The sequence below is a fragment of the Anolis carolinensis genome, chromosome 5 (assembly GCF_035594765.1).
Source record: "Anolis carolinensis isolate JA03-04 chromosome 5, rAnoCar3.1.pri, whole genome shotgun sequence".
In the NCBI taxonomy this organism is placed as follows: domain Eukaryota; kingdom Metazoa; phylum Chordata; class Lepidosauria; order Squamata; family Dactyloidae; genus Anolis; species Anolis carolinensis.
Window position 1 is genome coordinate 136651567 of NC_085845.1, and position 13049 is coordinate 136664615.

The 13049-nt window shown below is 37.5% G+C and overlaps 1 protein-coding gene across 4 annotated transcripts in view; it reads right to left on the reverse strand.

Moving 5' to 3' along the window:
- Window positions 1-13049, reverse strand: part of ptprz1 (protein tyrosine phosphatase receptor type Z1) — a 116603-nt gene that overhangs the window by 32850 nt on the left and 70704 nt on the right. For 2 of the 4 annotated variants that reach the window (XM_062982347.1, XM_062982346.1), the window contains exons 11-12: window positions 8609-8643; window positions 3371-6881 (exon numbers count right to left, since the gene is read on the reverse strand). In XM_062982347.1, the coding sequence (XP_062838417.1) occupies window positions 3371-6881; window positions 8609-8643 (3546 nt within the window). The remainder of the gene's footprint in view (window positions 1-3370; window positions 6882-8608; window positions 8644-13049) is intronic. The other 2 variants (XM_062982349.1, XM_062982348.1) reach the window with 1 other exon arrangement.

Below are 13049 nucleotides of genomic sequence, written 5' to 3' on the forward strand. Positions count from 1 at the left end.
TTAACTGAAATAATAAAACTTTATTTGTATCCCGCCACCATCTCCCCAAAAGGGACTTGGGGCGGCTCACGAGTACTCATTAGTGCAACACACACAAAATACAGAAGTTACATAAACATATAAACCAGAACAATAAAAATTTGCACACAAAGTTTATATAAAACAATCTATAAAACCCTTACTGAATAAAATTTATTCAGTAAAATGCAACAAAGGCTGCGGATATAAACAAGCTGCATACAATATCAGTCCCATAAAATGCTAAAGTGAAACCACCACTAAGTCCTCGAATGCAATGATTACAGTATTAGACATGGTCAAAGGCTTGTTTAAAAAGCTATGTTTTCATATGTGTCTGGAAAAATTGGAGAGTGGGGGGACGGTCTTATCTCTCTAGGGAGGGCATTCCAAAGCTGGGGGGCCACCATCAAGAAGACTCCCTCTCTCATCCCCACCAACCATGCTTGAGGTGGAGGTGGGACCGAGAGGAAGGCTTCTCTGGCAAATCTTAGTGCCCATGCCAGTTCATAGGAGATGCGGTCACAAAGATAACCGTGTAGGGCTTTGTAGGTAATAAGCTGCACTTTGTATTGGGACCAGAAATTTATCAGCAGCCAGTGGAGTTGCTTCAATAGGGGTATGGTATGTTTCCTATAGATAGCCCCAGTTAGTAATCTGGCTGCTGATCTTTGCCCAATTGCAATTTCTAAGCCGTTTTCAGAAGCAGCCCCATGTAGAGTGCATTGCAGTAATCCATTCTAGATGTAACTAAGGCATGGACCACCGTGGCCAAGTCAGGCTTTCTGAGGTACAGTCGCAGCTGGCGCATAAGTTTTAACTGTGCGAAGGCCCTCCCGGTCACTGCTAACACCACACTGACTTGCCCTTAAATGCAAGCTCTGTTAAATATTTATGTGGGTGATAAGACTTTGCCCCAAAAAATGAGGATAGGTTTCCTTCATTTCTGATCTTCAGTCGTCTAATATCCCACACTGAAGGATGGGAAGAAGTTCATCAGATAGGTTTGTAGATTCCTCTTTGTAATTACAAAAGTTGCACATTTAAACCCAATAACTGACTTTCATCTCGTATTTATTGGGTGTAGAGACAAAAAATTATGATCCAACTCAGTTTTGCCATGGCCACAAAATCACTAGATCAGGCATCCTCAAACTGTGGCCCTTCAGCTGTTTGGGCCTTCAACTCCCAGAATTCCTGACCACTGAACAAGCTGGACAGGGCTTCTGGGAGTTGAAAGGCCACAGTTTGAGAATTCCTTCACTAGATAGTCTGAGGATTTCACAGTTCTATATTCCATGAGTAGAGCAATATGTATGTTTGAGGGTTCCCTTTCTTAAGAACTACCAAAGATAATGATCATGAAGTCTTTGCCAAGCAGATGCTATAGCAAGAATACAAATCCTATATTGTTCATGAATGACAGGAAAAACAGGCTAGACTATGAATTCACATGTATTAACACAATAAAATAATTCCTGTGCTCAACAAAGAAAGATTCATAGAATTTGTATATTAACATTCAACTTCTATTGCTGTTGTTATACTATTATATTATCCAGGTGACTGCAAAAGGGAGCACTAGAAAGAGAAGGATAGTCCATTTTAGGGGGGGGGGGGTGAAGAAGGAAAACCATATTCCCCATTTTTGCTGGTTATTCCTCCCCCCACTTCCCATTTCATGAACCAGGGTTGTTTCCACGATGAGGACATGCCCCACCACATAAAATGGAATATTATTCTCTATCTAGCACCCCCTTTTAGCCTCTGCCCAGATAATGAAACAGTACCGCTGTCATAAAAAAAGAGAAGAAAGTTAATTTATATCTCTAGTTGATTAGCAAAAGATTTCCTGTAGAAAGCACTCATTTTAAATTGCTGTTATGATAAAAGCAAAATAAGGAGCATGTCAGGAGGAAATAATTGTTCACGAAAGTGCCCTAATGAGAAAGAAAGATTTGAGGCTCAATTACTAATTTCTCAAGCAATATAACATTTAGCCATTTTAAAGTCTCACTTTAGAGCTTCTCAGTGTTGATGGCAAATAAAGTATTTACTGTCAATTTATTAACAATCTAGAAATACCATGTTATCATTTGTAATTACATTTTGTTTTTAAAAGCCCAATTTTTCTTTTAAATTTGGGGCATAAAGTATGTCAACATTTTAGTTGCTTACTTTTAAGCTATGTAGTACAATATGGCCTCAATGAAAGAAAAAGGCACAAAAGTAACAGAAGAAAAATGTATGTCTCTGTATCTTTGTTCATATATTTGTGACTAAAATGTCTGAAATCAATTTATATAAGACTATATCCTGATAAGGTTTCAGCATTCTTTCCAGGCACCAAGTGTTTTCTGAATATGAAACAAAATATTTAGCTGGGCAATACTGCCCTCTATAGGGAATGAATATATAGAAAAATAAGGAAAATATGCACACTGTATGTATTAGCCTGATGAAATTTAAAGTACTCAGAAAGAAAATTGTGATCCTATAACTGTCAATGCTGTTTTGTTTGATTGGCAGATGTCTATTTAGGTTATTTCTTGCTGTGTCACTTCAACTTAAGTTTCCTGGGAAAAAGAAATACCAGTATAACCAGAATATGATAGTAATCTATGATACGTACTTAGAACACCTAAAATAGACCTTTCAATTGATTTTCCCCACTCAAGTTAGCTGGTATACAACAGAATAAACAAAACTATTGATCTGAGTTGAAATGAATATACAATATGATAAACAGAGCTAATGATAATTATAATAATATTAATGACTGTAAATGCATTGAACATAAAAATAACTAAAATGACATTTCCCTTGCTAAGATTAAGGTGCATTTATGATTTTGAAAGTTTCATGTTACTTGAAGAATATACTATAAGCCATAATTAAAAATCACAGTGAATTAAAACTAAACCACATTTTCAGAACATAGACAATTTCTAAGTGGAAATATTTCTGGATATTAATAAATGTATCTGATACTGCTGTTTTAACTGTCATAAGTCTAACCGCAGTATATTGAGCAGTGCAATTATATGCATAGCTACTCAGGAGTAAGACTCACTGAGTTTAGTTGGAACAACTCAAAGATAAATGTTAATCTTCAGGATAAAACTATCTGTAGTTATCTGTTAAGCCTGAGGTAAAAACATTTAAATCAGAAGTCACCCACAGTGCAAACTGGGGAGGGACAACATCTCAAAACATCCTCTGCTTGGACTATGGGGTGCATACAGTCAGTGCCTTTTAAAAAGACATATATTCTTGCCAAGGCATTGCCTTCACATCTAGCACCAGGAGATGCTGTCATTGAGAAATTGTACAATATATGACCATAACTAACCTGCCTCTGAAACGTTGAATACTGATGAGTCACTATTGACAGATGCTACTGATGACTGCTGTGATCCAGAGGTTAAGTCTGAGTTACCTGCTCCACCTACCCCTTCAGAGTCACGGTCATTAACATCAGAAAAACTGAAATCTGTTGAAGTCTCATTATCATTAATACTATCTGAGGTGCTTTGACCTGAACCACTCTCTTCATCACTTGTAAAAACTGCCCACGATTTAGATTCTGGTGCTTTTTTCAATGGCTCTCTAAAAGTCTGGATTTGGTTATTCAATATGGCTGAATCACTGTGTTTCTTAGTCTTCGTGTTTGAAGCCACAGCTGGGACTGATGGATATTTCAGCTGGTCCATCTCATTAGTTAGTGTATGATGCAATAAGGCAGTTATGGTTTTCTTCTCTTCTTCTTCAGATGTTTCAAAATGTGAATTTGTAATTAGGCTATACTGATTGTTTGTACTATCTACCTGTGTATCTGGCTCATCTACCTCTTCTTGAGTCTCTCTATGGGAAAGACATCTGTGACAACCATTCACTGGTATACCACTATCATACTCGTCATAATCTTCATCAACAATAGAGGACCACAAATCAGTAATAGAACTGGTTGTTGTGGATTTCTCTGTGACTACTTTAGTGGGAACTAATAACATTTTAAAAATTGTGCTGGCTTTGGTTCTAGCAGAATCAACTGTAGTAGAAATCTGCATATCTGGTATGCTTCTAAAATTATGCTTAATAGAATCAGAAATTGTTTCAGGCACAGGAACGGTAACATCAACAATATTAGTACTTGCAGAAGAAGTGAGAAGTACATCCTTTTGAGAAACATTTGGAAGATTACGGTTATTAGCAGATGTGGCTACATTTGGTAGTGTATCAGTTGGCAGGACAGGGACAGCCATTGTGTTCACCACTTTGAAGGAAGGGACACTTTTATTTTCTACTCTGGTCGACTGATACGACACTTCATTACTGTACAACGAGGGAGCATCTTGGTGTATATCTTCACTGTTCGGCAATCTGGGAGAACTGTGTTCATCACTGATATAGCCAAGAGTGAAACCTTGCAAATTTGTGAGGCTACTGGTAGTATATGATGTATTTACAGCAGATGGCGCTGATGTGGAATGCATTTTTGTATTATTTGCAGCAGAATCTAATGTCATTTGGTCAAATACAGAACTACCATTATTAGGCCTCCTGTTATTTTCAGTCAATACTGGATTGCTATAATCAGTTATAGGTGATCTAAGCTGTTTATCATCATCAGAAGACTGAAAGGAAGTTTGCAGCAATGCATTATTTTTTAATGTAGCTGAAGCTTCATAAAAATACTGCTCGGTGGAAGGATGCAAAATTTTGCTAGAAGCAGGGGTAAGAGAAGCTGGCTGTGAGAATACATTAAGCAGAGGCTTAAGCAAAGTGTCGTCAAAGGCTGGCGTTGTAACATGCAAAGGCTGAATAGGGACATGACTTTCTGAAAGTTTTCTAGCATCATAATCAAAAACCTTATTAACAGGAAAAGCAATTGATACTGGAAGGACTCCCTTTGCACTAGAAACAGTAAGAAGGATTTCTTGTAAAGTTGCATCCTGCTTAGTAATCTCATCATTAGAAACTGTTGTTGTAAGTTCAGCCATTTCAATTTCAGCAAGAGAAGGCATTTCACTGAAAGAAGAAGAAATTTGCAGTTCCTTGTCAGATCCATCTATTGCACCATTTTTTGGAGGCGTTTCAACATCACCAGTATACCCAGGTGTGCTGCTTATCAATTCACCTGAAGAATCATGCGAAGAAACTTTAAGCATTGGCAAAATATCTGTGTCAGGCAAAAGGGATTCACTACCAGAATATGCTTCAGACCAATCCATTTCACTAGAAAGAGACCTAGTAGGCTGAAGCAAAGAATCAGCTTGCGAGATTGCAGAAGAAGGTTTATGCATCAGCACATTGCTATAGCTGCTAAATAACGGACCCTGGTGAGATGTGTCAACAGACTCATGCACAAATTCTGAAGGATAATAGGAAGCAGCAACAGTTTTGAGAGAGCTCATATTACTAGACAAAGCATAAGTAAGTTCAGACATTGTAGGCAGTACATGCATATTTGAACTACTGCTGGATGGTTCAACTTGAGACAACAATTGAGTTCTATCATGACCAAATATCAATGTCTCTGAAGCTGCCCCGACTGTCTGATGTGATGTCACATCAGAAAACTGAGTGAGGCGTGTCTGCATTAATGTGCCAGCCTCTGGCAGTGTCAAAGGAGCATGCATGGACACCTTATCATTCTCAATAGCTGGAGTGGCTCGTGGAAATGTTTGCGAAACCATATACAGATGGTGAAACACTTTACTACTGGAAGAAGCAGAGGAAAATGGAAGCAAAGGCACATCATCATAGGAAGACAAGGTGGATTCAAATGACACACCAACACTGGGAAATACAGGCGTAGCATGCAAGGTCACATCACTACTTGATGCAGCAGGGAAAGTGTTGAGCATCTGAGCGTCAGACAATAAAGGGGTGACTAGAGGTAACACTTCACTACTGTAGGAAGGTTGAAGTGGTATCTCACCATTATACACTGGTTGTGTTGTCTGAGAAAGTACCTCATTGGCAGAAGAAGCAGAGCCATGTTCTTCAGAATTTGAAGAGGCAGAGTAAGGTAACAACTCAGTAGGGGAGAAAGCAAAGGTAGAAGTATGTGGCAATTCTATATCCACGCCTGAAGACTCTTGTGACACCAGTGGACCACCAGGATAAGGTATGGTTGTAGGATTTGGGGAACTAACGTGAAAAAGCTGTTTGGTATCCAATGGAACAGCAGTAGCATCTGTGCCATTGTGATACCACAAATTTCCATTGGCTTCAAGCACCTTCTCTGCAGAATCTTCAGCACTTGGAGGTGTTACATCTTCTGACAGAATTTTAATATAGTCTTGAGAGAGATCATCATGCATTTTTTCTGGGCTTCCTGAACTAACAATGCTTTCTTGTGCTGTCTCCACAGTAACTAACCATGAAGGAGAGGTGGTATGAGTAGAACTCCAAGAGTCATCAGTGTCTGGATCAGGTTTAAAAGCAGATACCTCTATATCATCTTCAATACCATCAGTAGTAGGTGCTCTTGCCTCATTGTCAGAAAAAGCATGTGCATACTCTTCCTCATTACCTTTGGTGGAACTACTTGTAGTTGCTGACTGAGATTCAACAGAATCATCCTGTTCTTTCTTTGGTATTTCAGCAATAGATTCAGAAGTTGGGTGAAAAAATGTTTTGGACTGGTCGTCTTTTCCATGAGCATCATCCTCTCTTGTTACATATTTGTGTGTTCCTGCTTCATTGAATTTTGTTCCCATTCTTTCCTGATCGTAGCTAGATGTAGTAAATTGGAACTCCATTTTCCTTATTTGATTCGTCATACTATCAGTGCTGGAAATTACGGCAGCTTCTTCACCCACTCCTTCCCTTGTCTCTTCTAGTTCATCTTCCTCCTTTGAAAACAAAGCATACAGAGAACATTCTCAATGCCTTTTCAAATGACATCTAAAACAAGGAAGGCACAATATAAGAAAATGCTATCTTCTGATTAATTATGGTGGTAACATTCCCATATATTATGGCAGAAATTACTGCAGAAAAACTCCCATAAATTACTGTAGAAAAATGGCAATTGAAATCGTATATTTAAAAATTAATAACTAGCATTACATGGCAATTTGTCTAAACCTTTTACATATAATATAACACAAGGGATTGTAAGATAATAGTGATTATGAGTACGTAAATTATTTTGTAGCTACATCATGTCAAACTATACTACAGAAAAATGTCATAATTATAATTCTTCTGAACCCTCAATGTTTCTGTATGCAAATGTTGTTGGCATTTGTTCAGTGCTGGAGAATTTCAGCAGGTCCAGAAAAAGAGAGATACGGCACTTCACTGAACATAAGATTTCTTTAGCATAAAACCATAATCAGGTATTTTTTTTCTAAACTTGGGTCCAGACATGTTAATTTTCCAGATCTTTGCTGATGTTTTGGCAGTAGGGACTGCCATCTAAGATCACCACGGATTATGAGATGGCATCCTCACAGCTATCCTGCACTCCTCAGGCAGTCCAGGGAAGTGGGATGGCAGTGCCTTCCTACCCTACCTCACACACCCCCTACCTCAAACCTACAGGAAATTCTCCTTACTGTTGCAGTAAGGTCTGGAATTTCTAAATCTCCATCAGTCAGGACATGATGCAACTTTGGAGGAGGGGAGATGGCTTAATGTCTGAAAGCTGGTCGTGTCCTGACTGATGCAGATACAGGAAGTGCAAACTCTGCAGTAACAGTAAGGAGGATTTTCCATAGCTTTTGAAGGGGGAGTGATCACGGTGTAGGGAGGGTAGTAATGTTTTGATCATGTCCAACCCTGCTGAACTGGGTTTGGCATGGCTGTGCTGTGTTGTTGGTCTCCCACCATAGAGGTGGCTTAAGGGAGCCTAGTGCAGACAAAATGTGGTTCAGAACTGACTTTCTTTATGCCGGTTCCAGTTATGTTTTGTGGCTGTGTGGAAGCCCCAAAGTTTCCAAGCTTCTGGAAATGGGAACCAACAAAGTAGAGCAGGGTAGGGAAATTTAGATGACAGAAAACGCAGTACTGCAGCCATATATCCTCTATAACAGTGGTTCTCAAACTAGGGTCCCCAGATGTTTTTGGCCTTCAACTCCCAGAAATAACAGCTGGCAAACTGGCTGGGATTTCTGGGAGCTGTAAGCCAAAAACATCTGGGGAATCCAGGTTGAGAACTAATGCTCTATAATTCAGTTAAGCCTCTTTAGTATCTCTTACATTAAGTGGTAGAAAGCAAACTATGGCCCTTTCTACAGTGTCCCAATATCCAAGGATCTTATCCCAGATTATTTGCTTATCCCATATTATCTGGCAGTGGAGACTCATATAATTCAGTTTAAAGCTGATAATCTGGGATCAGATCCTGGGATATAGAGCAATGTAGAAGGGGCCTTAGTTAGGAGAACGAAGCTATGTTTCCTCAGGGTATTCTAACAAAATACCATGGGGCTAAGACAACCTTGTGATCGTAGAATCTGGAAATATAACATATTATTTAGTTTATGTTAAAAATCAAAAGGTGCACACTGAATATTGTTACATTCAGGGATCACATATTAGAATAGTGTAAGTGAAGAATATGCAGATGCAATACCTCATAATCTTCAGGCATTCCAGGAAAGTCAATTTCTATAAAATAAAATAAAAACATGCACTATATAAACTATTATTTGAATCTCACAGAGGCATCACCTTTCTAAGAAATATCATCACAAAATCCATGGAAGCTTTATATACACATACACACACACACACAAAGTAAAATCTGTAACTACAAAAGTCAATTGTTTCTCGAGAAATGTGAAGGTCATCCAGTAAAATTCTATACTTCCCCTGGAGTTACCACTTATATACTAGAGGACCTAGCAAAATATTGGAGAAGATACTGCTCTAAGAATTTCTATGGTATGCTAGAATCAGAGGTCAGATAAATAAATGGTGTCGGACATATCTGTGGTTTCAGATTGCAGTCCAGCCAGGACTATATCCCCCATGGATGCAAGGGTCTTACACTATGGTAAATATTAAAATATATTCTAAGCCTTTAAAACCTGCCCACAAGGCACAAAATCTGCATTATGTGCTGCATTTTTTTGAGTTTGTGATGGATTACTGAATATGATTCCATGCTTCGGTTTTAGACAAAGTTATTTCTGAGGTGTTAATTTGAAAGAAATGTTAATATGAGGCATTTTGGAGAAATGAAAGGAAATGACAGCATAACAATGATTGATGGACAGGGGAAAAAATCCACTGTTCATCAGCAAGACATCTGTATATGACACCCTTCTGTGGTGTTTTCTAATCACACCCTCATAAGCAGCATGTGGATGGATGTGAGTGGAGATTTTAAAAAGCAATATGTTGTTTAGTGTTGGATGAGCTACTGTCACCATGTCTCCTGGCACATTTTTCTTTGCTTATAAGCAACTGGGCATAGAGTCGAAGATGGGGAGAATTGTAGCAGAAAGGTTATTTCTGGGATGTTAATTTGAAAGGGGATTTAATCCTTTGCTCCACGTAGTTTAACTCCCACCCCATTGTTATTTGCTGTGGAAGGAAGTTAAGAAAAATACATGTACCTATGTAGGTCTTTGGGAGTTTGCTTTTGTGAATGTGTATGACAGAGAGTCTGAAATCTGGGAGGTGGATAATGTTAAAATGTTGAGACTCCTTATTTTGAAGTCTTATCTCATTCCCTTCTGATGTTATGTCTTCCTATTGTGAAGAACTTCACTGTTTGGCATGAAATTAACTTTCTGAACTGAAAATATTTGTACTTATTTCCTATAGTGAAGCACTTGTATATGTGATTTAAATATTTGTCTGTAGATATTTGTTCAGTTTTTTTTTGGTCTGTTGTTTGTCTTCAACAGTTTTCTGATGTCCTAAATGGTGTTGCTTTATAGAGATGCAGGTTGTAAACATGTGAATAAACCATAATTTAACACCAGTGATGCTATGGGAAATGTTATCTCATATTTTACTCTTACTATGTTTATACTTTGGTTGTGTGTGTTTATAATAAATACATTAAAGATTTTAAAGAATAAATAACAAAGAGCCTTGTTATATTAACAAACAGGCAAATGCTCCACAATTATGGCAGTTTTGGATTGACGCTGCCATATAATTCAATTTCTGAATCCAGATTATCAGCTTTGAAATGGATTATATGAGTCTACGCTGCCATATACTCCAGTTCAAAATGGATGATCTGGATTCAGAAACTGTATTTATGGCAGTATAGATGTGGCCTAAGGGGAGATTTGTGTTGCTGGAATCCTCCAGGAGATCATGCAGACTGCCAAAAATGCACACACACACACCCTCCAAAATGGAAGTGGCAGCAAGATCAAATTATGGTTATGAGTTACTTTAAAAAATAATGTTGAAATAGTTCACAGCATTCCTGTAATCTATGTACATTAAATAAATTATCTTCCTGGAAGCTCCCAGAAGAGGTAATTCATCCCTTTGTGGTCAAAATAACAGCAAAAAGATAGTCCACGGTGCCAGGGAGGGAGGACACCTACATGTGACTCAAGGGCAATACTTAAAAAATACATATTCATTCAGAAAGATGTTTTTCATACAGACACTTTCTTAGTTTATCTGTCCAAAGGAATGAATGAAGAAATAAAGCAGCAATTTCTAGGATGAAAGTTAAACAGATTCAAGTTATAGTGTGTAAAAATATGGTAGGATTCAAAGACAATCCTGGTGAAATTGTGTGAAAAGGAGATTGCACAATGACAGCCTTTTCTCCAAAAACCTGCATATAATAGAGCAATTTAGAAGCAGAAACATAATCACACACAGAATATATTAAGATTTTTTAATGAAAAAAAAGTCTTACCTGTTATTTTCAGAAGTTTAGGAGGCTAGAGACAAAATAGTGATGATATTCCCTGGCTTCTCAATTGTTTGTAATTAACATTTGATGCCCATGAAAACTGTATATTCGTAATATATATTCAACAGATAGTAAACAAACTTTCTTTTAATTAAAAAGAAGAACAGCCATCATTAGATTATGTTAGCTTCAAATCTTTTTGATTTGGTTTTTCATCCTTTCTAGATTTTTTGTTTTGATTAGTTTTTTGTGGCACTCAGTTTAGGTGTACACTTCAGGCAGAACAAATACCTTACCAAAGGGAATAGTACAGATGAGTGGTTCAAAAAACCTCATGAATGAAAGAGTATAAATGAATCAACATTTTTAAATTTATACATTTACTCACTTTGGAAAAAAAAAACTGTGCCGTTATTACAACACACTACTACACCCACACTAACTAATGCCAATTCAAAGCAGCATATGTATTTGGTAATATTTTTTTTTGGTGGAATTTCATTTTTCTTGTCTGTTTCATCTGTATGTTTGTTTCCAAAACCTAGTACATTTTCACAGTACATATTTATAGTGCTGTGATAATGGGTTCTCTCATAATTTGAGGGGTATAGTCTCCAGTCTTATGGAGTGTATGAACATTGGACCAAACTATACAACATCATTGGTTTCTCATAAACAGGATACATTTTGTTTCTGTATTTAATATGCTGTTTCAGTATTAATGTCTGGCATCCTGTAAGTGGCACATGGAGGCTAAGTCCAATTACACTTATGGTTTTTTTTTTGCTGCTATTGCTGGATTGGTAAGAATTTTCTTTTACCCTCTCACAACAATCAGATGAAACCCTGTCTTTTACATGCTGCATTCCCTCCATTTATTTGCTGGCGGGCCATAGGGGAGCAGTGATGGTCCAGATATGTGCCTTTTGCTGGAAATATGGTAATGAAATACCTCCTGAAATCTCACAGGGGCCTTCAAGAGGTCCAGGAGGATCACGTTGTTAATGTACATCCAGCAAATTTTGGTAATGCTCCATAAAATTCTTCCTATGGAACTTGTTTGTCATTTACTGTCTGTGGCTTTACCTATGATTGAGCTTTGAAATTCAGAACTAAACCAAGACAATAATTATCTTATTCTATTGTACAATGGGGGGAAAGACTTTGGCCGCTTCTAGAGTGAATAAAATCCTACATTGAAGGCACTAACAAACAATTAGGCACCATTCAAATATGTGCAACTGTATGGCTGGAATTCTGTAGGCCAGTCCCAACTAGAATAAATCAATTGATTCAATCGTTGAAGGGTGAGTAAATAAATGCATACATCTAATTGCGTGAAAGTATTCACTATTTGGAACTATCAATATATTTTAGTTCTTGTGAAATGGGTTATAATTCTGGAAATCCATTCACTCAATCATGAACTGAATATGTGTGTTGCACAATGAACAAAAAAGTTCAACTGCCTGTTGTAAGAGAATTAGTATGGCCTCAACAGGATCCCTGCTTTTTTTTTAACATAACATTAGAATATTAATTCCAAGCTCTGGTCATCTATTAGCAGATACTGAATGGGGAATGGAGTAGTAGCAGAGAAGGGTAATCAACAAGGCTATTGTGAAGCCAACTTCATCAGACAATTAACGTCCAGTATTTGTTCCACCCGGCTACAATGAGACAGAGACTGAGAGAGATATAAAACAGGACCAGTCTCCAGCAGTTAAGCTAACAGACTAGTCATTTGTGCCCTTCCTCTGTAAAAATGTGTTTACAAAAATATGAACAACAATTCCTGGCTGCAGGATTACATTTACATTAAACCAATGATAGATGGGGGCTTCAGTGCCAGTAAATAAACTGTATGATTTAATTGAGCTTTCAAAGGAGCTATCCAAAGTACTGAATGTATTAAGGAGATGGACTAATTGCCTCTCTAATATGGGAATCATCAGCTGCCATTGATTCTTAATGTAAAAATTATATATTTAGCAATAAAGACAGGCTTCTTTCTTTGTTTATCTTTCACATCTCCTTTTCATTTTATGTTTAGTGTTTTCAATTTGTCAGTTTGAAAGCTGAAGTTGTCTTACAGCTTGGAACCTTTCCAGTTGAACACTGGGTATAACTGTTTTAATCAAGCAAGCAAATGGAAAACTGCTTTCTTTTTATTACTTCA